This window comes from Podarcis melisellensis (assembly GCF_964234715.1).
Source record: "Podarcis melisellensis genome assembly, chromosome: 2".
In the NCBI taxonomy this organism is placed as follows: domain Eukaryota; kingdom Metazoa; phylum Chordata; class Lepidosauria; order Squamata; family Lacertidae; genus Podarcis; species Podarcis melisellensis.
Genome location: NC_138529.1, coordinates 33,481,955 through 33,509,894, shown reverse-complemented (window position 1 = coordinate 33,509,894; position 27,940 = coordinate 33,481,955). Strand labels below are relative to the sequence as shown.

The 27,940-nt window shown below is 45.8% G+C and overlaps 1 protein-coding gene across 5 annotated transcripts in view; it reads left to right on the top strand.

Annotated features, from left to right (window-relative positions):
* The window catches only part of CASKIN2 (CASK interacting protein 2), a 98,313-nt gene that overhangs the window by 42,739 nt on the left and 27,634 nt on the right, over positions 1–27,940 (top strand). For 4 of the 5 annotated variants that reach the window (XM_081899552.1, XM_081899551.1, XM_081899554.1 and 1 more), the window contains exons 3-6: positions 19,355–19,406; positions 25,442–25,539; positions 26,073–26,218; positions 27,290–27,385. In XM_081899552.1, the coding sequence (XP_081755678.1) occupies positions 19,355–19,406; positions 25,442–25,539; positions 26,073–26,218; positions 27,290–27,385 (392 nt within the window). Of the gene's footprint in view, positions 1–18,610; positions 18,781–19,354; positions 19,407–25,441; positions 25,540–26,072; positions 26,219–27,289; positions 27,386–27,940 lie in introns of those variants that run through there. The other variant, XM_081899555.1, reaches the window with a different exon arrangement.

Genomic DNA, 27,940 nt, shown 5'->3' with positions numbered 1-27,940 from the left:
TGAAGAATTAGAGGCAAGATGACAAGATCTTGCTTGTTTATTCTGAATTAATTGACGACAAATATCTCTTTACAATCTGTTTATTCAAAACTGCCACCCCATATTTAAAGGGGTCTTTTGTATCCTTAGTTATCCCTTTGATCTAGTTAGGCTGCAGTCCTATATACAGTTACCTGGGAATAATTCGCATTGAACTCGGGGGTCTTACTTCCAAGTAGGCACATGTGAGATCACATTGTTAAGTATTCTTTTGGTATCAGTCAACATAACTGATGCTTCAGTTCTCCTTACTTGAGAGTAAGCCCCATTGAATTCTATATGATTTACTTGCGATGAACACTTTGGGGAACCTTTTCACAATCCTATATTGACTTTTGTGATGGATCCAGACCAGGTTTGTTGAATTTTAGCTTCCATTGAAATCAAAGGGAACTTAAGTCTTGATTTCGACAGGATCCAAATTCAACTAGCTTAGGTTCCAATCCTGTGTCTTTCACCAGATTTATTAGTTCATCGCTTTTGGCGCAGTTTAGAATCACCACCTCCCCCTTTGCACGCTGTTGGAAGCCATAGAAGCCTACTTTTCATCCTTTGTAATTGTATGAACAAAAGAATGATCAAAATGTGTTGAGATGTAAATTGTCTGTTTGTGCTGTGTGGTTTTGTGAATGCCTCCTAGGATTCGGGAGGGTTGCAGCAGTAGCTGCATTGCTTCCTCCATTGTAGTTAGTTAGCAGTCTCCTCAACACTCACAGCAGAGACATGAATGTAACCTGACCAGATTTGTGGAGTTAGATTTATCGGAAGCAGTTTAACCACAGCACTTCGGTAAAGAGTTTGTTTTTTTCTGAAACATGTTAGGTGTCTTATATATGCTAGCTAGCCCATATTGAGCTGTTGTGTTTTGTTTCGAGTTTGATGTCTTAGGCTGAAACTGAACACAGACACCAGACGTACACAGACCAAACATTTAAAGGAAATTCCTTGCCCATCCCCAAATCCTGGGAACTGCAGTTTCTATCTCACACAGCTATAATTCCCAGCCCAATTAACTAAACTCCCCAGAATTATTTGGGTGGGGGTCTTTAAATGTGCTTTAAGTGTATGGTGTATACGCAGCCATTCTCATGTTTAAGCATTCCTAACTGAGATGGAAGTGAGAGCTGGACCATAAAGAAGGCTGAAGAATTGATGCTTTTGAATTGTGGTGCTGGAGGAGACTCTTGAGAGTCCCATGGACTGCAAGAAGGTCAAACCTATTCATTCTGAAGGAACTCAGCCCTGAGTGCTCACTGGAAGGACAGATTGTGAAGCTGATCGTGAACCATTCCATACTTTTCAATGCATTTCCCTGTTACTTTCCAAACTGCAAACATAAAAAAGCAGATTTCCTGCGCTAGGGTGTCAGAACACTTAAATTATTTACAAACCTAAAGTACTCATATGCAGTTGAATCCCTCACCAAAATGCTGGCAATCTGGAAGAAGCTGTGATCTGTGTGACCATCTTCCCCAGCGGTTGTGCTGCCCTAGGCCTTGCTGCCCTTTACAACAGTGACTCTCTTGTGATCCCTTCCTGCTGGGGAGCTGCACCCTCTGTCCTGAACCGATAATAGAACATACTCCTTCAGTGGGGGCAGGGTGTGCCGTCCCCTGTTCCTGTCTAAGTGTAGTCTGACTTTCCAGCTCCTCTTTCCTTCCATTGTTCTCTCTTGCCTGTGCCGTAACTTTGTTTGAAAAGACCTGGATGTTCCTTCCTGTCCTGCTTTGAGATCTAAGTTGCCCATCGCTCCCTGTGGAGGGAGGTAGATGGCTGGACTGAATAAGATCCAGATGATTTCCCAATATTTTTTGGCATCTGAGAGGGGTGGGACACACACACCATCATAATCTATTTCCCCACTACATTCCCTCCCTCTCCTTCACAATTATTAGGCTTTGCAGAAGGTGCTGATGGAGACTGAACAGCATGGAACAGCCTGCCGGCATCTGTCGGCTTTCCCCCCCCTTCATCTCTTTAAAAACTTGATTCGGTTTGACTGGTCCCATCCCTCCATGAAAGCTGAAGGGGAAACAGGAATCACCCATTAACATCACATCCTTTCCGAAGCCTAGAAATGTTCTACGTGTGTACCTCCGATAGAGCCAGCCACTCCTCCTTCCCCAGGACTTTCCAAAGTCTGGACAGTGGAGAGCAAACCCTTCCATGCTCATAAATCATTTGTGAAATATAGTTATACAGATTATGGCTTATGTAAATATTTCGGGCCAGGAGGGAGTGGGAATTGCAGTGCGCGAGCCAGAACTGTAACTATGTTCGCAAAAGCAAAGCATTCAGTTTGTTGTCCTGTTTAGGTGCATGGACAAAGGTATGGCCCTAAAGATGGAAATGCAGGTCTCTGCTTAACTCTAAAATATGATCCTATATAGGGCATCCTTCCTCTTTACATGCTATTATATCAATAGTCTGATAGACAGTGGGTAGGAGCAGCCAATCTGCACAGCATACTCTGAGCATCTCCATCTCCATATGATCACAGCATCCTGGAATGCAAACAGTTTGGATTTATGGATGAGCATGTCCAACCGTCAACAAGTTTAAGTGAAACATAAGCAGGGAATGTCTGTGTGCGTTTCTAGAGAATCCAGTCATTGTGTAATTCTCCTTTCGTTTATAATGTCCACGGAGACCAATCTGGTGCCTTCCGGATGTTATGAATGACACCAACTTGGAAAAGGCATCTCTTTTATTTATGTTTTCATTCATCTATATCCCGCCTTTCCTCCAAGGAGCTCAGGATGATGGGAATAGTTGTCTTCCTCCCTGTTTTATCCTCAGAACAAGCTTGTGAGGTAGGTAAGGCTGAGTGATGGTGACTGGCACAAGGTCCCCCCAGTGGGTTTCATGGCCGAACACAGATTTGGATCCTGGTCTCCCAGTCTAACCGCTTTACAAACTGGTGTGTGGAGGGAGAGAGGGGGAGTCTCTGTTTGTCAGAACAGGGTAAGCTGATCACTTGCTCAACACAATATACTCAATGGTTTTTCTTTAGTCAAACATTTGATTTGGCGTTCTCCATCGTGTAAGGTCCGTTTCTTTACTTAGCGCTGTCTTGCCATTTCTGTAACCAGCGTTTGATTAAGAGCGTCGCTTTCTTAACGTCTTTCTTACCCCCCCTTCCCACCACGTCACACACACCCCGTCCTCTTGTGCACACCTGCAGCAACCTCAAAGTACTGTAATGAGACGTTCTGCAATGCTGCCTTGCCTTTGAGCAATTAATTAATTATGTAATTAAAGTAAATATTGCAGTATCTCATCGCAGTTGATATTTGAGCATGCTTAATTAACGGTTGCCTCTGACTAAATATGGGCAGATCTCTTTGTTGTGGGAGCTGGGTCAGGGAGAAGAGGGGTGGTGGTGGAATTAGCTCAAACAAGGCCTTGCTGAATCAAGAAAACGCACGGTGCCTTTACAGCCCCTGCCATCAGCACTGAACACCCCCGATCAAAGCTCCTTCTGAAATCAAGCCTCAATCTGTGTTTATTGAACTGGTTAAGTGTGCAGATTTATGGTTGAATTACTGTAGCCCTGAGGTGGTGGCAGTCCAGATTCTCCTGGAGATATGGGGTGGGGGTTGTGGAGCACGAGAGAATGGGAATAAGGTTGTGCTGCAGTTGTGGCAAACTGCTTCTTTTCAAGCCTTGTTTTCCACGCCTCTAGCTGTGGACAAGCGGCACGCAGCTGCAGGTATGTCCTGAGCAAGATTGAAACCATTTCCCTCCCCCTGCCCTGTGTGTTTGCCCAGAGCTTGTGTGAGCTGGAGTAGTTTGTACTCGTAAAGGTCATTGGCGAAGGCACGTGCCCTTTCTCATGCCACCTTTAGTATTAACTGCTTCCTGGCAGCTGGCACTGTCTCTGCTGCTCCATAGACATGCAAGCCAGCAACAGCTCAGACTGTTCTGTTGGTAAATGCACAGGAACCCAAGAAGCTGCCTTATACAGGGTGAGATCAATGGTCCATCTAGCCCCATCTGGCTGGCAGCAGCTCAGCTCCCCAGGGGTTCAGGGTCGAATTCAACGTAGTGGTAGGAAAGGGAATGAGGTCTGCTCACACAACAGGACTTCCCTCACTCCCCTCCTCCCGTGCAACCCCTAAACCTCTTCTGGGTTTCACCCCAACCCTCCAGAGAAGATTTAGTGGGGAGGGTAAAATCATATTGCGTGAGCAGACCTTGTTCCACACACGCAACAGATTTGTTGAATCCTGCTCTCAGGCAGGAGACTCTCCCATCCTATCCGTAAATGCCTGAGGTTAAAGCTGGGGCTGTCTGAATGCAAACTTATAACAAGCCCTGAAAGTTGCGACCTTTCCTCATAGGGAAGTTACTCCAAAATCCACCCCCTTGATAATTTTGGTTGCCCTTCTCTGAACCTGTCCCAGCTCTGTAATATCATTGTTGATATTGAGACAACCAGAACTGCACAGAACTGTAATTCAACTGCTGTCAGGCCACAAGTTTGTATAATGGAATCCATAGTGGATTCCAGATGCAAACGGTCCACAGGTTACATAAGATCTAGAGCGAAGATTGCTGTGTGAGATATCCCATAACCTCTGCCTCAGGGATTTAAGGGCAATCTCATAACCCAGATGGTGTAAAAAGGATAGTGAAAGACCAATCGAGGAGACTTTTCGGGCCATAGTTTTCAACCATGAGCGGATACACTCCTGATTGGTTAGATGTAAAAGTAATCCCTTTCCCAGGCCAAATACCGAGATCTTTAGCCAGTATTTCAAGGCAGCCCACCACGCTTTAATGGGGAGTGGGCATTCACCTGTTTCCAACAAAAAATTGAATTAGGGACACAGTTTGGGACCTGAAGTAGGAACCGAAGGAACTTAGCTTGGAACCCAACTAACTTAGAAAATAGACCTTTATACCAGACATTTGAAGCATAAAGGAATTGAGTTTTATTTCCAATCCATTCCCCGTGGTGCCGGGCCTGGCATTGGCCTTATTCACAGCTGCCACACACTGGGTCAGCATCTTTGCTGAGCTATCCACTACAGCCCCAAGGTCTTGTTCCTGGTCAGTCCCTGACAGTTCAGACCCCATGAGCATCATTGAGAAACATACATACCTGTATATGTGTGCCAGGTTTCCAAAGGCTGGGCTAGATGTTTAGGAAGCAAGATAATTGGCATCACCATGGGACACTGACACTGTGACTGCACTATCAGGACCCAACGGTTTTAGAAAGCAAGGCATCCATGCAAATACTCAATTAAGGAGTAGGGACCAATCTAGGACCAAGCCTGCAAACTCCTGTATCTGCAGTCCTTCCTGTGTGGTTTAAGTTGTGCACTAGCTTGATTCTTTTGATGTAAAAAATAACAAACTTAAGATTTTCAGTTTTTCAGACATCCACTTGTAACATCCCAAGTTGCAGGAATGGTGGAGAAATGCCGCCTCCCTCTCTCTGGAGCCCTCTCCTGTTGTGTTTAGAAGCATGTATCAAACATGCATGGTTGGGAGCTATTCCAAACAGCACGTGTTGCACCAGCAGCATCGATGTTGCACCAGCAGAACCAATGTTCTGCTCACTATCATCCCAGGCTGGGGAATAGGCAAATAAATTGAAAGAGGAGGAAACACACAAGCGCTGGGTGTGGTTTAAGATAGGAATGGAGGAACCTGCAGCCCTCCAGGTATTTGTTGGTTTGTGGCCCTGTTAGCTGGTGTTGATGGGAGATGCAGTCTAACAACATCCATAGAGCCACAGGTTCCCTCTAACCTGCTCAGAAGAGGAAATCCTCGATCAGCCTTTCTCAACTTGTGGGTCCCCAGATGTTGTTGAACTACAACTCCCATCACCCCTAGCTAGCAAGGCCAGAGCTCAGGGGTGATGGGAGTTGTAGTCCAACAACACCTGGGGACCCACAGGTGGAGAACCGCTGTCCTGGATGGAAACAAAATCCATGGGGGGACGGGACCCAGGGGCATTCTCTTCTACCTATGGCATGCAGTGTTTTCATGGGGTGTGCAGCATGCAATGGATTCTGTACTGATTGCAGGGGGTTGGGAAAATGTTCACACTCTGCCTCCAGGCCAGTATAAAAGAGTAGAAGCAGCTGTTGAGGAAGCTTGTTCCTCAACTAGGAATAGTCCTCACTGGCACACTTTAGAACTTCATACCAAGTTTTTTTTCCCCTGGCACAGCCATTATGCTCCTGGGAGAGCTGCCATGTTTGTATCTGGAATTCCTTGTAACTTTCAATCCATCAGAACTCCTCCCATGAGTCAAGTGTGGGCAGATTCACCCTGCCAGCCACCCTGATAAATCTGTCTTCAGAAATGGCAGGGGCTCTTGATGTCTGCAAGGAGCCGCCTGAGTTTTTCTAAGAGGGCAGAAGCGTGGCTGGGACTGTTTATTCCCGAATCCCTCAAAACTCAGCATGCCAGCAACAGGCAGGGCTCCCCGCCTCCCCAGATAGCAGAGCCTTTTGCCCAAGTTGAGCTTGACCCTGGCTTACTCCTTATCCCCAGCAAAACTGCTCTTGGTTAATGGGGGAGAAACTGAAGGGCAAGATCAGGACGTACCTCCTCAGCACAGAATGGTATTTGTTTGGTGCCAGCAAGTGTGGGGTGTGGCATTGAAATGGGAACTTGGAGCTTTTGCAAATGTGTCTTAAGAAAAGCACATTCTCTTCGGTTTGCGATCAAGTGTTTCAGCAGCGTAGATGGGTTTGTAACTCCTTAACTCTGAGGAACAGATAGTTGCTATTTTAAAAAAAGAACTTTGCTATCTACTAGACCTTGTTTCCTCCTCCCTCCATGGCCCCACCTGCACTACACATTTAAAGCAGTATCATGCCACAGTAAACATTCAGGCCTCCCCCCAAAGAATCCTGGGAAATGCAGTTTGCTAAAGAGTGTGGAGAGTTGTTAGGGGACCCCAGCTCCCTTCACAGAGTTACAACCACCACAGTTCCTTATGAAGAGGGACTGACCATGAAACCTCTGTTAAAACTGTAGTTCTGTGAGGGGCATAGGGCTCTGCTAGCGACTCTCAGCATTATTTAACAAACCAAAGGATTCCCAGAATCCTTTGGGGGAAGCCATGACTGTTTACTCTGGTATGGTACTGCTTTAAATGCACACATAGTGCAGATGAGGCCTAAGAGTCTACAAGGGCCTGTGCTCCTTCCATCCCCTCAAAAGTGCTGGGTGTGGGCAGTGCCAAGGTTAGCCTTTGGGGCAGTTGGCAGGAGTGGAATGTGACTCACTGAGCCGAGCGTGCCTGCACAGAGCCAACTGACAGCCCATTTTGCCCTGCCTATCTGCCACAAAGTGTGAAGCAAAAACATGCCCTCCTTTGGCAACAGTGCAATATTGTGAGAGAGGAGGTAAACAAGAGTTCAGCCTGGGAACATGGGCAAAGTGCAGGCCGGCCTCCGATTCCCCTTGGCAATCTATGGGCAGAAGAGGGGCACACCCCAACTGCCAATACAGTAACACCTGCGCACAGCTGATAGCTGGCGGCACTTGACACCTGGCTCTTCCATAGTGATGGACAAACATAACCCACTGCGAAGGTGCCGCAGCAGCCGCTTAAAGGATCAAATGCAGCTCTCCAGAGACACAGAGAGGGAAAGGTGCACGGACACGATGGCAATGAGATATGCAGAGCTGCACGCAGAGCAGGGGGTGCTCTTCATGCCAAGAGAAAAAAATGCAGAACACCGTCGCCATGCCTGGCAAGGAGTTGTCCTTCTGGCCTCCACATCCATGTGGCTGCAGTGACGCTTAGAATTACACAGTTTGGGCTTGTGATGTAGAATCCAGTGGCTTTCTCAGAATCCTAAGAATGTCAGCCTTACACACACACACACACACACACACACGTGTGTGTGTATTTAGCACTCGTGCTTGCTTTCCCCCCCTTGCTGTTTTCCCTTGTCTCCTGTTATATGTCACCATCTGATAGTTACAGTGTAAGGCTCATCTCCTCTGTGAATATACGAATCATTTGTCATGGCAAGCTAAAAGCATCCTCCAATTGTGGATTCTCTGGACAGTTTGGGATTCCTGTTATGCCTCTGTACTTTGGATGTATATGATTTTTTTCTCTCTCTCCCCTTGGCTTTGAGCCTGGTGCTTTCTGACCAAGAGTGAATCTGGATAGGGTTCAGACAGAGCTGGATAACTGGCTTTGGGGACCTCAGGGCAACCAGCTGAGGCCTGGGTGACGTCTCTCGGAAAGGTCAGCCGACCACATCACAGAACGCTCTGGGTCACTCGCCGGAACACACAACACAAGCCTCAAGCTTTGTAGCTGCTTCCCAGTGAGAGGCCAGCCTGGCCTTGTGGTCTCAGAAGGCAGCACCACGCCTCTCAAATAGCAGTGTCCGAGGGGAACAACATGCACAGCCCAAGGCCCACATTGTGGCTCTTTGTCCCACAATCCAAAATATCTCCATGGGAATCTGTTCAACACAGAAGACGGGTTTTAGACAGATGAGGTCACCGGGAGGGTGATATCAAGCCTGCCTTCTTCTTCTGGGCCAAACATTGCAGTATAGAGTTTGAGATAAGCACTGAAGGATGTGGACAACAGGAATGGTATAGTGGTTAGCATGTCGGACTAGGCTTTGGAAGGCCAGAATTCAGACCATGAAGACCTTTGGCCTTTCACTGCCTCTCAGCCTAACAGCCTTGTTGTGAGGATGGAGAGAGGGAGAACCACATACCCCACCTTGAGCTCCTTGGATGAAAAGTGTGGTATAAATTTAATATAATTCCAGGGCAGAATGGAATGGTATGTGAAAAAAGGTATTCAGAGGGAAGAGTCTTCAGAGCTCATTTCCCCCTCATTTGAGGGGATGTGAATTTGCACAAGAATAATCGTCCTTCAGACTCTTGAGCGCCTCCTCACCCCCTTCTGTCTCTCCCTGACTCACACCCACTCTATCTTTGATAGAGCTTTCTTTAAATATACAACTGAGCTCTACACACTTTATTTTGTTCGCCCTCAGTTAGGCCATGATTGTGCCGTAAAATTTCCATTTTACAGATTGGGCAACTGAGGCAGAGATAGACCACCCAGCAAGTTCAGGACTGAGCAGGGATTTGATTTCAGCTTTCCCAAAGCAAGCTCAGCACTCTTTTATTTGCTGAATCGCACCAGAATCCATTTAGCAGATAACCCCGCTGCTGAGATTGAATTCTGAAGTCCTGAAGCTTAGAAACAGACCTCCCTTCATCTTCCTCCCCTGCCAATCCCAGTTAAATCCTTTGGCTGAAAGAATGCAAGAACAAAAACCCCTTGCCTAAGTGTTTTGAAAGAAAGAAGCCACCCCCCCCCGAAAAAACAAATTCCTGTGCATATGGAGCAGAGTGGGAGCTGGACTCTCCACCACGGGCTGTGCTCCATAGCCTTGCTATTGTTGCAGACCATGACATCACCGTCCTTGGAGTTTCTTGGGCTCCTCGTTTGTTGTAAAGCAATGAAAGACAGATGCCCACAGTGCTGTGGGGGGGGGGGGGAGACCCAGAAATTCTTTTTCATACCTTTTGTGAGCCTGGCCTCTCTAGCAGGGAAAGAATCAATAGGGGGACTACAACTAGGCCATTACAGATGACACATCATGAAGGAATTTGGAGGATGTGGTGGCAGTTATGATTGCTGCATGATGATGATGATGATGATGATGATGATGATGATAATGATAATAATAATTCAATATTTATACCTTGCCTATCTAGCTGGGTTTCCCCAGTCACCTTGGGCAGTTCCCAACAGAATATTAAAAACACAATAAAACATCAAACATTAAAAATTTCCCTCAACAGGGCTGCCTTCAGATGTCTTCTAAAAGTCAAATAGTTATTTATTTCGTTGACATCTGATGGGAGGGCATTCCACAGGGCCAGCGCCACTACCGAGAAGGCCCTCTGCCTGGTTCCCTGTAACCTCACTTCTCGCAGTGAGGGAACCACCAGAAGGCTCTTGGCGCTGGACCTCAGTGTCTGGGCTGAATGATGGGGGTGGAGACGCTCCTTCAGATATTTGGGCCAAGGCCGTTTAGGGCTGTAAGGTCAGCACCAACATTTTGAATTATGCTTGGAAACGTACTGGGAACCAATGCAGGTCTTTCAGGACTGGTGTAATATGGTCTCAGTGGCCACTCCCAGTCACCAGTCTAGCTGCTGCATTCTGGATTAGCTGCAATTTCTGGGTCACCTCCACGTTCGGAGGCATTATATATCCAACCAAGGATGTTGGGGACAAACAACATGGCCTGCTTAGGAGTTCGCAAAAGCATCTCCCTTGGCCACTGTGGGAAGCAGAAGGCTGGACTGCCGGACAAACCTCGCTCTCCTTGTCCAGTAACTCCATTTCATTGTGCATTACACATCAGATCTGAGATCTCAACTGACCCCATGCTGCATGTTCTGAAATAGCTACACCAAACACAGTTGCTGAAGAGGTTTGCCAAGCTTATTGTGGGTGACCAAGCCCAAAGCTCACCACAAGCTGAATAGCTCAGTCGGTTGAGCATGAGACTCATAATCTCAGGGTTGTGGGTTTGAGCCCTATGCTGGGCAAAAGATTCCTGTATTTCAGGCGGTTGGACTAGATGATCCTTGTGGTCCATTTCAACTGTACAATTCTATGATTTTTGTGATTATGTACTGGGTCCCCACCATACCCTACTCCTTAAGGGGACTTCCCTGCCTTGGCTCATGCTCTCTGGGCTCTATGTTGGCTGTTACTAGTCATTTATATATATTAAAGTGAGGCTGTACTTGTCATGTACATACTTTGCTTTTTCCCCTCACACAGAGTTACTGGAAAAGGAAGGGAAAGGCACATGTGTGCTATCCAGTTCTTCCTCCTTTTTTCACTGCCCCTTTTCAGATGGCAGGGCCTTGAGAATGCATGCATCTTGTATGCACAGGCAGGAAGGATGGAGTCATCCAAGAAGACCAAAGTTGAATGGAGAAATCTTCCCCACACCAGGTTAGATTGGGCTTTGCATCCGAGAAAGGTTAGGCTCTATGCCAGAGCTGTGTGGCCGTAACCCTCCTCTGTGCTCAACTCCCACTGCTTCCATAAAGCCTTGGAAGAAGTATACTTAGAACTCCTCCACCTCCTTGCTCTGCTACTCTAGGGACAGCTTGTGCCTTGGCTTTTTTGGAGCAGACATAGCGTAGGGTTGCCAACACCGATACAGAGCAGGGCAGCTGTGCCTTTAATCGCAAAAGAGAGAATCTTTTACAGGCTCAGCTTGTCCCACCCAGCATAGAAGTGATACCTACCATTTGCCCCCCTCCCGTCCATTCTGTTAATAAAGCCTATCTGTTGGTAAACCCCACCCTACAAGCTGGCTTGTTTATTTTTTTTATGGGGCACCACTTGTGTGAGTTGAAATGTCTAAAGACTCTCCTTGGTAAGAGGAAGGAGCACTTTTTCCAGTTCTACCCATCCTTGGACGAGAGTTTTGGGTGCGAGAGAGAGAGAGCAACTTGGGTGAGAGCTGGTATATTTTGTGTGATTGATAGGAGGGAACTTGTTTTGATATTTTGCATGGTTCTGTTTGTGAATGGTTTCATTGTCTCCCAGTGTTCTTGCATTGTCTGCCAGTGTTATTTTAGTAGAGTGGATGGAGTGATTGGTCCTAATGGTTGTTGATTGCACAGGATATATTGGAGTTTTTTGGTTCAGGAGGTGTGGGATGACTGGCAAATATAGTATGATCAGTGTAGAAGTAAGGTGAGTATTTGGGCATGATGTTTATACAGTGTTAGAAGCTGAGATATGAAAGCTAGGAGCTGAATGGCACCTTAAACCTAGGTTATGGGCACAACAATGAAATGTCTAGGCATGCTTTTTAATAACAAGAATACAAAGCTGAAAACAAATGAACCGCAGCTAAAATATTATGTTCATTTTTCACACGGTCTAGTCCTTCCCCTACCTACCCCCCTAATATTCTTAAGAGGGTCTCTTCTCCAGTCTTCAAAGAGTAGCTGGAAGTGGGGAGGCAGAAAAAGGTCCTCCTTTCCTTCCACTCTGCACTTGTAATCCGAAATCTTAGGCGCAGTACTGAACTCAGAAACTGCTCGTGCTAATGAAATTCCTTGTTGCAAAATGTGCCTAGAACAATGGGGGTTTCAAATACTGGATGCATACTGTATATGTGTTCAGGTTGTGCTTGGCAGCAGGGTAGTAATTAGAGAAGGGATTCCTGGTTCTTAAAATGTTTTCAAGATGTGATGCTATGTTTTTGTTTTGGGAGGATTTTACTGTTTTATATTGCATTGTATTATAGCTTTATATTATCTAGTACTGTACAGTCGCTTTTTCAGTTTCACTGCTTGCTGTATAAGTATTTGTTGCTTAGAGACTGTTTTAGTCTTATGTCGTGAGTCACCCTGAGATTTAGGGCAGTATACAAATTTAATAAATAATAATAATAATAAAACAAAGCAGTTTGTAAATATATGAATATTAAATATCCAATACAAGTCTCACAATTTTTACACTGCAGCGTCATTGGGCATTTAGTACACAGCTTGGTGTGGAAAAGACCATGTAATGCCTTAGTTTGAAATCAGATGTGTTCTGCTATTAAACACATGTTAAAAATGGGGGGGAGGGTGTTTTTTTAAAAAAGACACCACAAATGCTTGGCGTTTCTGCCACTAGAGGGAGCTCTTGCAATCTTGTTGTGTAAAGACTGTCTGATCATATTTCCTTGAACCATGATGCCTTGCCCCTGAAAAATGTGATCGTTCTTAATTATTTGGGGACAGAAGCCCACCTTGTAGATTCAGTAAAGTCACATTAGTAACATACTTGCAGCGCCAAGCCTATGCATCCCTAACCAGAAGCAAGCCCCACTGAGCTCAGTGGGAATTTCTCCAAGGTTAAGCACGCACAGGATTGCAGCCTTAAACTTCATTTTGAGCTGGGCTAACAGAGAGGCATTAGAGGGAGTGGCAGTAGGGAGTGTTATTTTTAAATCAGCAAGCCCCCTCACAGTTGTAGTTGTCCATCTGTCCTGGATCCTATTGTACGAAGCTGGGTTCTGTTTGTTTGTTTTCGGTTTCCAAAGCTTCCAGGCATGGGTCTGAGAGTTTTGACAGACTGCTGCGTGTTCTCACCACCCGCATTTCCTGACCGCTCAGCCCCATGGTTCCCCTGCTTTGTTCCATGAGTTCCACCCAGTCCCTGCTCATCTGGTGGAAATGGATGCGAAGGATATGGCTGTGCTGAGTGAAAAGATGTTTCTGTTCAACACACGATCTCAGGGTCTGATGTGCTCCCATTCCTATGGCAAAATATGAGTCTGTTCACTAGGGTGGTCATATGCAGAAGGAGAAGGAATTTCATCAGGTGTAACTTATGGAAGATAAGCACGATAAAATTCCTGTTCTACACAGCTATTAAAGGTTCAGGGGCCCTTCTTCCCTTCTGCCTTTTGTCACCCTTTTGTGAAATATGTGGAGAAACACATCAGGAGCGAATGCAGTCATTGATTTCCATGTTAACTGATCTCTCACGACTAGTGCAAGAATAGAAATCAAATTATAAAGCTATTTAAATACTGAAGAAATGTATTTTATATATTTTTTAATAATACATCAACATTAGGTGCTACTAGTAATTAGATTGCAAATATTCTACCCAATAACATTTATTATTTCTGTAAGTATATAAACCATTGTTTATAAAACTGTGTGGTTTGCATTCTTTTAAAAATCCTTCCCTCCTCTCTACCCCCATTCAAAAATTTCCCCCACTTGTCTCTCATTATATAAGGTCCTTGGAGTCATGGCAGCTGAGTTCTGTCCTCAGATCCCTGCGCTAGACTTTTTTCTCTGTGATTTGGAACAAACCATTTCATCTTCCCCCCTCCCTCCCACTGTCCCAATTTACCCATAAGTAAAACGAGGGCAAGTTCTGTGCCTTCCCTTCCCAAGAGGGATTTAAATTTTCACTCATTAATTCATGTTTTATCAAGGATTTTTGAAAGCCTTGATGGAAGCTCCCAGAAAAACTCTAGGCCCATATGCAAACAGCCCTTTTCTCACACTGTTAACTCCTTCTGAAAGCATATAAATGACCAAGTACCACAACAGCCTTCAAGAATGTTAACAGCATCTATAGTTATGTGTTCATGGGATGGTGTAACAGGCCAGACCCCTGTGCTGGACGCAGCTAATAACCTATAGGAAAGATCTGAAAAGTCCTAGGATGCTCCCAGATGTGTATAGTTGCCATCTTTATTTGCTTGGTTTTTCCCAACAGAGGCTCTCTGCCTTTAATATCTAAATGACACCCAGAAATTATACAAGCAGAGCGTTCCCCACCAAGGCTCCTCCGTGCTAGTGAAAGCTGCGACTGTTGAATAACAGCATGTCATGCTACTGTTAGCAGTGAAGAAAGGTGTCTGTATCCTTTCAGCCTTTTGCCACTCCCTTTGTTGTGGGTCCTCACAGCCTTAGGCAATCTACTTTCCTTTCCTCCCAACTTATCCAGCCAGTGCATCAATCTGAGGTCTGGCTGGGGCAACCCTGGCACTTCTGTCTACCACAGGGATGGGCGACCTGTGGCCCTCCAGATGTTAGATTACAACATCTCCCATCATTCCTGACCATTGCCCATGCTGATTGGGGCTGATGGGAAATGGAGTCCAATGTCGCTGCTCTGTTGTCACCCTCCTCTGAAAAAGCACATGAAAAGGGATCTCAAGCAACCCGAGTCACTCTGCTGGAAGCCTCTCTTTTTTTCACCCCAGCTAGGCTCTTATGTCTTTGACAACTGGGTGCTAAGCAGAAATTCAGATGATGACGCTTTCCTCCTGCGTTCGGCTTATCCTTAGAGCGAATCCTGCAGAGCGGGAAGCCTGCTTATTAGAATCCAGGTTGCTTACATGAAAGATGAGCCTTCTCCACATAAAACCTCAGCATTTAACACTTGGGTTGCATTGCAAAGTATAAGCTGCATCTCTCTTTTTAATGCCTTGGACGTGTATGAATAGGAAAGGGGGGGGAGATGCCCATTTATCTCAAAAGGAACCCCAGGGAGTAGATCCACTGTGGAAGGACAGGGCACTTTTACCCAGTCACATCTCAGGCATATGAATGATTGCAGAGCACTTTGAAGATGGAAAAAGTCCTTAAAAGGCCTAATTATTCTGATTCTGTTTAGACCTCCCCGGTTTCTGTTCCGCAAGGCTGACAATGTCAGCTGAGTTTGTCATGCACGTTTGTGCAATCAGCTCCTTAATCGGTTTTGCATTAATACACCTATTTACAAAACATTTTGATTAGCTGAAGGAAGGCCACAATGATGCTGGTTTTTCTTTTCAGCCTACATTTGCATATGTCAATGAGCCCACCTCTTGTTCAGACTCCCTCATCTCTCCTGTGGGGGGTCCTGAAGCTCCCCCTCTATGCAGTGCATCTTTTTCTCCCAGCCAGCGTCTTCCAGGCAACCGGAGCAGAGCTCCTGACAAGAAGCTGAACTCCAAAGGGCTGGAAGAAATCTGGATGCAGATCACACCAAATCCACAATAGCGAGCCTGGGAAGCTCTTAGCAGAAACTTGCATGAGGAGCTAGGTTGTGAGGCATTTGCTGCAGATGGTACAATTGTGGGAGCCTCCGGCCTTCCTTTATCATACCCTGATACCCTTCACCTCCGCTTGAACTAACTCAGTGGCTTGGGCTGAGATGCTAGTAGCGCCTCACTGCTTTCTGTATTCTTAATTTGGTGTTCTGGTGCACTGCCAACCAGACGTGCAAGAAACAATCCAGGAAATGGTGTACTGTACACTATTTCTCCTGGGACATCCTATCACTGATTGTGAAGCCAGTTGTGGACACAGACATCTCGCAGCCACCTTCCTGTTGTGTTGAAAATGAGAATTATGCAGATGTGCCCTTATTCATTTTGCTCACTTTGGTTGCTGGGGATATAAGATGGCTCAGACCAGAGGTCAGGCTAGTCCAGCATTCTGTCTCTAAACAACGAATTTGCCAGTCAGTTTGGCTATGACAAGAAGTCAGAAATGCATATAGTAGTTCTAAGTCCTATCATTACCACAGAAACAGTTTGCTTTTCCAGTTCTGAGGAACTTCTTTGTACTTCAGTACCACAGAGGAGTTGCAGCTACACCATAGCAAACCTTCAGGGTGAGGCTGCATCCAAACCTAGGCTGTGAGCCTTAAAGTTTAAAGGTACGTTCTGTAGCTCAGAAAGCCAGCAGCTGCAGCTGAAAGCTGAAATAACAGGAAACTTGGCTCTGTAATAGCAGCAGGTAAAATATACTTGCTCAGATGAACAGGCAAGGTCAGAAAACTAGTCTCCTAATATTCAAGGCTTGGTCAGTCAGAAGCTTCATGGATTGCCTGCCAGTCATAGAGACGATATTGCCTTCTGTGTCCTGTGCCTGAGGAAGTTTACATTAGTTTACAGGACTATGAGTTTACCACCTCATACAGTGGTACCTCTGGTTATGAACTTAATTTGTCCTGAAGGTCTGTTCTTAACCTGAAACCATTCTTAACCTGAGGTACCACTTTAGCTAATGGGGCCTCCTGCCACCATGTGGCGGCAGCGGCAGAGCAATTTCTGTTCTTATCCTGGGGCAAAGTTCTTAATCCGAGGTAGTACTTCCGGGTTAGCGGAGTCTGTAACCCGAAGTGTTTGTAACCCGAGGTGTTTGCAACCTGAGGTACCACTGTATTGTGATGTAACTAGTTGAAGCCCCAGAGCTCCTTCACACCTATGAGGAGTTTCTGCTATCACCCAGGTACCCTCTATCCCCTTCTCTTTCTTCCCCTCACAGCCTTGTTTGCAGTGCCTGTCCAAGCAGGCTTCCATTTGCTTCTAGTGAGGCCGTCCTGGAACAGGACAGAGCAGTGGGTAATACGAGGCTATAAAACTGAACTGAAAAGTACCACAGGAACTTGGGATGGTCGCTGAGGAAATGCTGGAGAAGAGTCCTTTTGCCAATCACAATTCTCTGTCTTCATGAAAAGGGATTCCAATGTATATCCAGACATCTAGACTTGCATTGATCCCATGCACAGTTACTCAGGATTGTTTGGGATTGTTGCTGTGTGAAGTTAATGCCTTAAACCTTTTTGTAATATGGAACAGAGTCAATGTGTCCACTTAGTTGGGGAAGTAAGGAAAAGAGTCATGAAAGCCAAAGGCTATATTTGCAGCTAGAAACCCAAAGGTGTAGCCGAAACTGACAAATACTTGGTAGCCTAGGGTGCAGGTCCTGGGGATCAGAGAGTGCCTATTATTCCAGATACTGTCTTCACAGTACAGTGGAACGTCGGGTTACATACGCTTCAGGTTACATACGCTTCAGGTTACAGACTCCACTAATCCAGAAATAGTACCTTGGATTAAGAACTTTGTTTCAGGATGAGAACAGAAATTGTGCTCTGGCGGCAGCAGGAGGCCCCATTAGCGAAAGTGGTGCTTCAGGTTAAGAACAGTTTCAGGTTAAGAATGGACCTCCGGAACGAATTAAGTACTTAACCCAAGGTACCACTGTACATTGTAGAATAGATCTTCATTGTCAGCAGACTCTTCGGAGCATCCTCTGTAAAAGTGACTAGTTAAAGCTAGAACTGAGCTGAAACAACTAACTTGTTTTTTTAGAACAACACATAATTGTGTCATTATGTAGCACCAGAACATTCTAGGGTATTTTGATGTCTTCTTGCCCCACATTAGAGAGTTGCTCATTAATTACCTTATAAACTGCATAATATCACATGATACTAATTACAGACATCATTGCTAGCCAGTAGCTGTTGGATCAACAGGAACAGCAGCAGTGAGGGCATCTTCTCTCCTCCCTCTTCATTCAGGACTTTTCCACCATTATTTTTATTTAAGTCATCTAAAAGGGGGTGCATATTCAAGAAAAGAAAAGAAGCTATACTTTTGAATTTGTTTCTTAAGATAAAAATATACATGTGTACACACACACACACACACACACACACACACAAATAGCTCACCCAAAGTTAAACTAGTAGTACTGCTTGTTCACAAATGTCCTTTTTCGTTGTTGATTCCCTGTTACTCTGCAACTGAATTCCCAAATAAATGACCTCGTTATTATGTGGAAGAAAAGAATTAAATTGGCTTCACTCTAAGGCAGAGGGAATCTTAAATTGATTCAGCCGGGTTTAGAAATGCAGAATGTCTCTCTTCATTGTGGAGACTTCCTCAGACCCCATACTATCTAGAAATTTGGAGCTTGGGCAAGGTGAAAAGAATGTCAGACAAATACAATTGCTGCATTCACAACCTCTGGACCCGCTGTCCCCTGACTATGGCGCAAAAATGCCAGCCATCTGGTCCGTAGGCTTTTCACTGGCAGTGGGTAAGTTGCAGGGAGGCGGAAGCAGAATGCCCCAGCGCTGCACTTTTCTGGGCATCAGACTATAAATGGGAGCATTCCCAGACTGGAGTTGAGGATACTGACCCATTGCCCAACAGCAATGGGGATAGAGGCTTTTGCCTCCTGGTTCTGTGGATGTAGCATAAATAACTGAACTGATTCTGGAGATGGGGATGTTTTGGCAGCAGCTATGCTGGGGAAAGGGGAAGATAAGAATGAAGTTAATACTAAGCTGGTGCCCATGGAGACGGGTGTATGGAAAGCAATGCTAAGGGATTTGGAAAGAAGAAGAGGCTGAAGGGATGGGTCAGGCACTGTCCTGTGCACGGCAAGGTTAGTCTGGAGGTTTTGGGAGAGGGACCAGTTCACTTCTCCTGCAAGTAGATGGAATGGTTCAAGAGGAAACTTCTCCTGTGTGCAGACAGATTCAGACACAGGAGCCTAGGATTTCTCATTACTCTGGGATTATCTGAAAAAGCAAGGAAATTTGTTAATGTATGCAGAAAGAGACAGGGAGGGGGAGAAAGACTGCATTGAGAATCTCTCCTTATTTCATATATTACAGCAAATCCAGCCTTTATGACAGAAATCAATCACTGTCCTCTTCTTGGAAGCATCTTTTAATGTGCTAGTTCCAAACTACTGCCAGAGACAGGATACTGGGCAAAGGGTGTGTGCCCTCAGAGTGGCTTTTCTGATAATATTTACATTTTGTGCAGACAATTTTCTGACAGAACCAGCCATTGCTTGCAGCCAGATAGCTTCTCCCCAATGTCTCTAAAGAACGGAGAGTTGCAGATTCCTATTTGCAGCCATTGCTGAATGTTTATTGAAAAATCTGTATTCAGCCCGATTCCATTATTCATCTGTGTCCTGAAATGACACTTTTCCTGCTCTTTTTCTCTAGAACTCTTGGGATCAACTAAACGGCTGAATGTGAACTACCAAGATGTGGATGGGTATGTACTAATCCAATTAAATTGTGACAAAAGTGTTGGATGGGTTGGAGGGACGTGCGGTGAATGTGTTGCAGAACAAGCGATAAAGGTTTAACAGTTACTGCCCTCTTCACTTACAAGCCAGGGCACTATGGGGGTTCTGTCCTCCTGCTCTGTCATTGCCTCCCTGTGTGACCGCAGACCAGCCACTTTATGCTAGGAATCCAACAGCCAAGAATGGACCAAGAAACCCATTCCTTAAAGTACCACCATTGTAATGCTGGTGGTCAACAAAAGAGGTTTAAAGATTCTCTCAAGGCAAATCTTTTTTTAAAAAAAATGTAGTATAAGCATCGACAACTGGGAAACACTGGCCTGTGAGTGCTCCAATTGGAGAACAGCCTTTACCAAAGGTGTTGTGGACTTTGAAGATGCATGAACTCAGGACGAAAGGGAGAAACGTGCTAAGAGGAAGGCATGCTTGGCAAACCCTCACCATGATCAACTCCCACCCGGAAACCAATGTCCCCACTGTGGAAGGATGTGTGGATCCAGAATTAGCCTCCACAGTCACTTACGGACTCCCTGTGAAGACCGTGTTCATGGACGACCATCTTACTTGGCTACGAGTGATCACCAAATAAGACTGTTTGCAGGCATCAGAAGATTTCAGGACTGCAGCTGTAAGGAAGAGCAGGCCGAGACATTTTGCTGCCTGAGGTGGAACAGCAAATGGTTCACACACCCCTCCCCCAAGTCAAATTTCATAGTATCCTAGGCCAGCTAAGATATTTTGGCACCTGAGGCAGAAAATCCCACAAGTACTTCCTCCCTCCTTGTATTAAAATATAATAATATATTCAATAACTAACCATGTCCTGCCCTTTTATGACACCCCAAATCAGTTGTTTTAGGTGATCACCTCACTTTGCCTAATGGTTGAGCCGGCCATGGCTGTGAAGGCACCTACTCAGGGAGGCAATTGCTCCTTAGCTGCTAAGAAAGATATTCTCTGCTAACCCCACTCTTGAAAAAGTACAGTAGCATCCCAGAGCACTGACAAGCAATCACAGTGGATTAAGGTCATAGCGTGCATTACAATTTAGCTTATGCTGCTTAACTAGTGGTATAAATTCCTGTATTTCTGTTCCTATAGCAGTGATATTACTTTCCCTCATTTTTATCAGCACGTACAGCAAAATGTTTTCTCTCCCCAGTGGTTGCCTTCCCACCCCATCTGCTTCCCCAAGCCAATTACTGTAACAGGAACATTGCATCTAACTCTCACACATTTCCAAATAGATGTTGAAGTGAATGGGGCTTTGTCAAGACTTCAGGCCCATGGCAAAGTCCTAGCCAGGAAGGAGTACATCAGATTCTCAGCCAGGACAGTTTCAGATAAACAGCTGTATAATGGGAGTATCCAAGAAATATGGTTTAGAAGCTTATCAGAATCTGATATCCAGATCTTTCCATCCACACTGCATTTTGTAGTCCTGGAACAGGCAAAATTCAGAACCATTAGGCAGAGCGAAGGATATTCCAATGCGGAGATAACTTCTCTCCCTTGAATGTCAACATGACACTCAAGTAAGGCTTTCCCTGCCACTGCCCCTGTTGAATTTCTGCCTGTTTTGTAGTTGCCAGAGAGAAACACGGTGGCAGCCTTAACAATGACAGTTGCATTATGGAGCTTCGTTGCAGCCCCCATAGGGTAGAAGGTTTCCTTTTTATTGTTTGTTTTAATGAAATGGAGAATTTTAACCAGCACTGGCAGGCTGCCTCTAAGTGCTTTGGGGACCCACACATGTTGCCCTCCCCTGCTAGGCAAATGGCAATACAGCTTCCCAAGCCCTATTCATCGGCGCTCTTTGGGCCTGCCTCTTCGGTGGGCACCGTGCCCTTTCAGTCTCCTGGCTGCAAGGACCCCTTCTTCCCACCGAGAGGTTACCGTGGGGATAATTGGAACATCCAGGCCTGCAGCAGAAGCCCAGCATGAGGTGACTGCTAGCTGGCTGCCTGCGGCTAAGGAAAAGACCTCTCCTGTGGGTCCTGTCATTATTCCCTGGGGGAGTTTCCCCCTGGTACTTTGCCCTGAAGTGGCTGCTATTATTCACCCCTCCGATTCAGGCAGGCTCCTCTGAGAGGTGAATGGGACAACCACTTCCAATCCGCTACGGCAATCCCCTCACAGCCTAGCCGTTCCAAGGGTCGGGCTCGCAGCTTAAGCTTGCCCTCCACACTCTTCCAGCCTTATTGCTTCTTGGAAGGCTTTGGCCTTTCCCTTGCCATGGGGGCCTGGTTCCCGTGGGCTCGGAGCCTGCCCCAGCCATTTGAATGAATGAAACCAGCACTGAGCAAGTGGAAGAAGGGAGCTGGCTGTGTGTGTGTGTGTGTGTGTGTGTGTGTAGGGCAGCCTGAGGAGGGGGGGAGAGACTGGATAAACAAGCCTCTTTCACAAGCCAGAAACACAGGGCCTATTCATTCTCACAGGCCTCACACACTCAGGATAGTAGGAGAGCCATGCTGGGAGAGAGACTGCCATTAGTCTAGGCAGGCTAAGAAAGGTGGGACAGGGGAGGAGAAAGACACCGTGTCTGGGAATAGCTTGTCATCCGTCCCCAGACCAGAGACCACAGTGTTAGGGTGTGTGTGTCTCTTCCACACACACACCCGCCCCCGTCCCCTGCAAGTTGTAAACTCGTCAGGCCTACCCTTGCTTATGGATCTTTCCATGCTATTCTTAAATAGCATAGTTTGGGGCACAGCTCCAAAAAGGGCCTTTGTGAATTTAAGAGCTGCGTGAACAGGGAGAAGTTCCAACACCGGCATATTGCCATTTTAGAAAGGGGGCAGTGATGAGAAAAGCTGGCAGAACTTTTCCTTGCATGCCAGTTATTTAAGAAAAAAGAATTAGGAGAACTCCTTTAAGCTGGGCATCAGCAGACATAAAACACCTTGCTGTAGTCAGCTCTGTCTCTTGTCATACAAGGAATATTTGTTTGATACCATTCCAGACAAAGGGGAGGCACAACTAGGAAACTTGCTCAGAACCAATTGAATTCAACTAAGTTACTGCGGAACAAGATCTGCTCACACAACAAATCTCTCCCACCACACTTCGTAGCTGCACCCACTAAATGTGCTCTGAAGGGTTAGAGGGTTGCAACCCAGAAGAGGTCTCATTGCATGTGTGTGCATCATTTCATGCGCACATCCCCATGTAGCACCATATTGAATCCCACCCAGTATTATTATCATTTAATTTATTTATATTTATACCACTTAATTGCCAAAGTGGCTTCTAAGCAGTTTAAAAGCATGAAACCAATCACAAAATATATTAGAGATGAAATGAAATTGCTCTGTGTTCCCCAGAACAGTGGTAGGAGAACCTTCCCACCTACAAAGGTATACATAGTGAGGTCTCCAAAGAGAAGAGAAGAGAGAAGAAAAGAAAAGAGACAAGAAGAGAGTTTTGTGAGCTCATTTACTGGGAAATGTAAGAAAGGGAAATGTGTTGTCAAGCATTTTGGGGTTGTCTAGCCAGCACTTGAAAACGGCAGACAACATCAGCTCACAAAGAACTGGGGGATGCCAGATCTCACTTATTTTAAGACAGGATTCTTATTTTAAAGAGCTGTCCCTGACTTTGTAAACTAACAGCAGGTGTCTGTTATTTCAGAATATCTTTTAAAAACCCTGAAACTTCAGCTTCTTTCATTTTGGTCTAACAAACCTGGGAAGATACAAAAACAGTAATGGCTGTTAAACTTTCACAAACGTGAATTACAAATGCCTCCTCAAACAGAATGCTCTGTACACTTCAAAGAAAGCTTACCTGCTTTTGTACAATAGAAGTTTGTACAATAGTATGACATATCAGCTTGCATGTTTCATAGCTCTTACTTCCTCTTCCAAACTTAGCAACAGATGTCTATACCAAATGTTCGGGAGCAGGGAAGGGCGGAAACACATTGATCTGAGAAAGGAAGCAGGGAAATCAAATTGCCAGCTTCGTACCTTTAAAGTGGAAGGCGTTTGACAATCTGCAGCCGGACAACCCTGAATGTGCAGTGACCTAGCCCTGTTCACGCTTGTCACTTTTCTTCTCGTGCCTAAGGATAGTCATTCTTTCAGATTGGCCATTTTTATAAGGCTGCAGGAATGTGGGATGTGGAGGTGGTTGAGGAGCATGTAGAGTAGAAGCAATACCGTTTGACTCACTGAGGAAAAACTCTTACCACAGCTAAAATTCTTGGACACATTAGAGAAAGAAGCTGGTGAGGAGTTCCCTCCTCAGCAGATTCAGAGGATTGGGAGTGTCATGCAAGCCACTTTGCTTTTTTTTTTAATGTCCACAAGGGAAGCTGTTTTTGCCTTGCTGCAGCAAAAATAACAAAGGCCTCTATAAAAGTGACAAATTTATTATGACATAAGCTTCCATGACCTATAGCCTGCTTCATGGTGTTATCCTTAGTGTACATGTAGATGCTAACTGAGAATAACACTTCGTGCACCTGATGATGTGGAGTCCATGAATGCTTATGCCAGAGGTGGCTAACCTGTGGCCCTGTGGATGTTACTGCACTGCAGCTCCCATCAGCCCCGACCATTGGCCATGCTGGTTGGAGTTGATGGGAGCCTAACTGACTTCTTGTGAAGATAGAATGGTTGGGGAGCTGGGAGAGCCATATAAGATAACCCAATCTAAGGTAACCCAATCTTATATTAAACATCTGAAGGGCTACAGGCCTCACCCCTGGCTTATACCATAATGAATTTGTTCGTCTTTCAGGTGCTACAAAAACCATTGAGGTTTTTATTTATTATATTTATCTCCCTCTCTTTCCCCAAGGAATATTGGGTTATTTTATATGGCTCCTCCACCACCCAGACCATTTTATCTTCACAGGAAGTCAAAAAGATGGTTTAGACTGAGAAAAGGTAAAGGCACGCAGGTGGCACTGTGGTCTAAACCACTAAGCCTCTTGGACTTGCTGATCGGAAGGCCGGTGGTTCAAATCCCCACGACGGAGTGAGCTCCCGTTGCTCTGTCCCAGCTCCTGCCAACCTAGCAGTTCGAAAGCAAATCACGCTCTGAATAGAGACTGGGCTTAACCGTCCAAGGGTCCTTTACCTTTTACCTTTTACCTGTGTTCCCTATTCAGAGTCAGGCTGGCCACTTTGAACAACTGAGAGTCACACAGTAATGGCACAAAAGCTGACAGCAAAGCACCTGTAACCACGTGCACAGCTTATTGTCTCTAGCCACCCACCATGTGGCTAAACCTAGCAATACCAACACTCCCTACCATGTGGGAAGCTTGTATGAGGCAGTGTGGCTGTGGTGGTTAGAGTGTTGGGCTATGGGGCCTATGGACATACATTGGCCCACACAGGGTCTCCTTGCCCTGGTGAAATTAGGCTTTAAAGCAGCATTCAATTGTAGCCAATAAACTGGTGTGTGTGTGTTGTCCACAACAGTTTCTCCAGTTAACAAAGGTGTATGCGGGCCCAAAAAAGACTGGCAGTCCCTGGGCCTGGGACACTCTGCTGCAAAGTATTCTGGCTGACCTTGGTCTCAAGGTAAGGTAAAGGACCCCTGGACCGTTGAGTCCAGTCGAAGGCAACTATTGTGTTGCAGCGCTCATCTCGCTTCCAGGCTGAGGGAGCCAACGTTGGTCCACAGACAGCTTTCCGGGTCATGTGGCCAGTATGACTAAACTGCTATTGGTGCACGGAGGACCCATGCCAAGTGCCAGAGTGCACGGAAATGCCATTTACCTTCCCGCCACAGCGGTACCTATTTATCTACTTGCACTGGTGTGCTTTCAAACTGCTAGGTTGACAGAAGCCGGGACGGAGCAATGGGAGCTAACCACTGTCGTGCGGATTCGAACCGCCAACCTTCTGATCGGCAAGCCCAAGAGGTTCAGTGGTTTAGACCACAGCGCCACCCGCACCCTTATAAGGAAACCTAGACTGGACTCTAAGCTAATAAGTCAATTGCTGCTGCTTCTGTCTAAGGATGTTGCCTCCACCCCACTTCTCAGGTTTTCAGCACTACATCATGCAGCCCTGGTTGGAAGCCTGGAACTTATCTCCCTGCTGCTGGAGGCACAGGCCACTGTGGATATTAAGGACATCAACGGTGAGTGAGTTGTTTTGCTTACTTAGGAGGAGGAAAAAGACCATCCCTGTTATTGTCCCCAGAAGCCAGAGTGAGGTAATCACCTGACGCTAGCGCTCACTTCATGAAGGAAAAACTGTCTTTTACAAACAGTATGCTGGGGAAGAGTCCTTTTGGGGAAATGCAAGTTTTGAATAGTGTTATCGGCAGGAGGTTGCAACTCCCATCTTCTGCTCCAACTAGAATAATGCCACTCATTAAGCCCCTGCACACCCACCACCTACAAGAAGGTTTGTATGCTGGGTGCTCAGTGTATTTGTCCTATTTGGCCCAGAGCATCTCATCCTGTGTTCGAATAGTTGCGTTGTTGTTGTTGTTGTTGTTGTTGTTGTTGTTATTAATTATTATTACACCTAAGGTGTAAACCTTTTTATTCAGCCAGGAAAAGTTGCCAAAACAAAAATGTCTTCAGTTGTTTGCAGGACATTCAGATGGTGGGCGCCCATCAGATTAGTCATTCCCACATTATGCAGCCTGTCTCTGTCTCCCTACAGGAATGCGCCCACTGCACTACGCTGCCTGGCAAGGGAAGGTGGAGCCAGCACGCCTGCTTCTACGAGCAGCTGCTTCAGTCAATATGGCATCGCTGGATGGGCAGATCCCATTGCACCTTTCGGCGCAATATGGCCACTATGAGGTGGTGAGTGGGGGACCATTTGGAAGGGAAGAGATGAGACTTCTTTTGTCAGTCAGATCCAGATCATGGTGCGCCAGTCCGAAAGCTGTCGGTCTCCCATACCTTGGAGCCCTCATAATGATCTAACATGCCTAACACACAACCCACAAAAGCAGCTGAACATTGCAGTGCAGTACTGTCACATTAACACAAGTGCCCAGTACGAAATGCAGTAGAGAGCTGTGGAGTTTCTTCTTGGGAGCTGTAATGGATCACATTCGATCATCTCCTGTCAGAATTTCTAGGTGGGAGAGAGGATAAAAACGGCAGAAAAAAACAACCTGGTCTGAGAAGCAGCTAGTATCTGTATGATGTTTTATCCTGGGCTGAACCCATAAGCAGAGCTGCGTATATGTTGCAGATCAAATGCACTAGGAAAAGGAAAAGGAAAGAGAAGCTGTACATCAAGAATATCTTAAGTTCTGATGACTACAGCAGTGCACATTTATTAAATTTCAATATGATGAGGAAGCAGGGAATAGCTGGCAGAATATGTATGGTATTAAAGGCTTAAATTTTCCGAGCTTTCATCAGACATTGCCACATATTTTCTACTTCTCTGCCCTCTCCTACGGGCTAGAACCTTGCTTTATTTTTATTTTTTACATGGAAGCCTAGATTCTCTGGATACCTGGCATTGTATCAGATACCAGAATCACAGTAAACGTGCAGATATTTAAAATGTGCACCCCAAAACAATGTTCTTATTACGTGGAACAGACACTTTCCTAGGGGAGGGAAATGAAAATACCACAAGGTGACCTGTACTTTTGTATTACATTAACCTTGGGAAGAACTTGGGGGCTGTCTAGGAAAGGTTTGACTGATACAGATTAGACCTCAGGGATTAGGCCAGCTAGCTGCAGGAGAAGCAGTGGCAGTGGTTTGCTCTGGGTTTCTGGTAGGACCTGTCTTGTACGAGGGTTTGGGGTTTGCTCTGCGGAGATCATGAGGAAGCAAAGATGTGCAAAGCGTATGACTACCGGCATTTCCAGCTTCACTTCGCTCTTTCCATTCTTCCTGTCTGTCTTGCAGTCAGAGATGCTGCTCCAGCACCAATCCAACCCATGCCTCATCAACAAAGCAAAGAAAACCCCCCTGGACCTGGCCTGTGAGTTTGGAAGGCTAAAGGTAAACAGAAGTAGCCATAGCCACCACCTGCAAGAAAGTCAACTGAGAGCAACAGGGTGTATGCAACACTACTGCTCCTCAGGGGAGACCCATTGAAATGAATGCACACAACGATTCATATCTGTGGAATTCCCTCCCCACAGAGATGCGTCCAGCTTCTTCACTGCATAGCTTTTGGTGAATGATGAAGACACACGGCTTTACCTTTGACATCTGAGATGTGTATTTTAGTAGTACAGTCATACCTCGGGTTAAAGACGCTTTTCAGGTTGCGTCCTGCGGCCACCTGGAAGTACCGGAAAGGGTTACCTCCTGGTTTCGCCACTCGCGCATGTGCAGATGCTCAAAATGACATAATGCGCAGAAGCGGCGAGACGCGCAGGTGCAGGTTGCGTTCTGCTCATGTTGCGAACAGGGCTCCGGAACAGATCCCGTTCGCAGCTAGAGGTACCACTATAGTAGTAATTACCTGCACTGACATGATTACTATGGACAACATTATTTGGTTGTAAGCCACTTTGGGTTGCCTTTGGTTGCAAGATAAAAGGACTAACA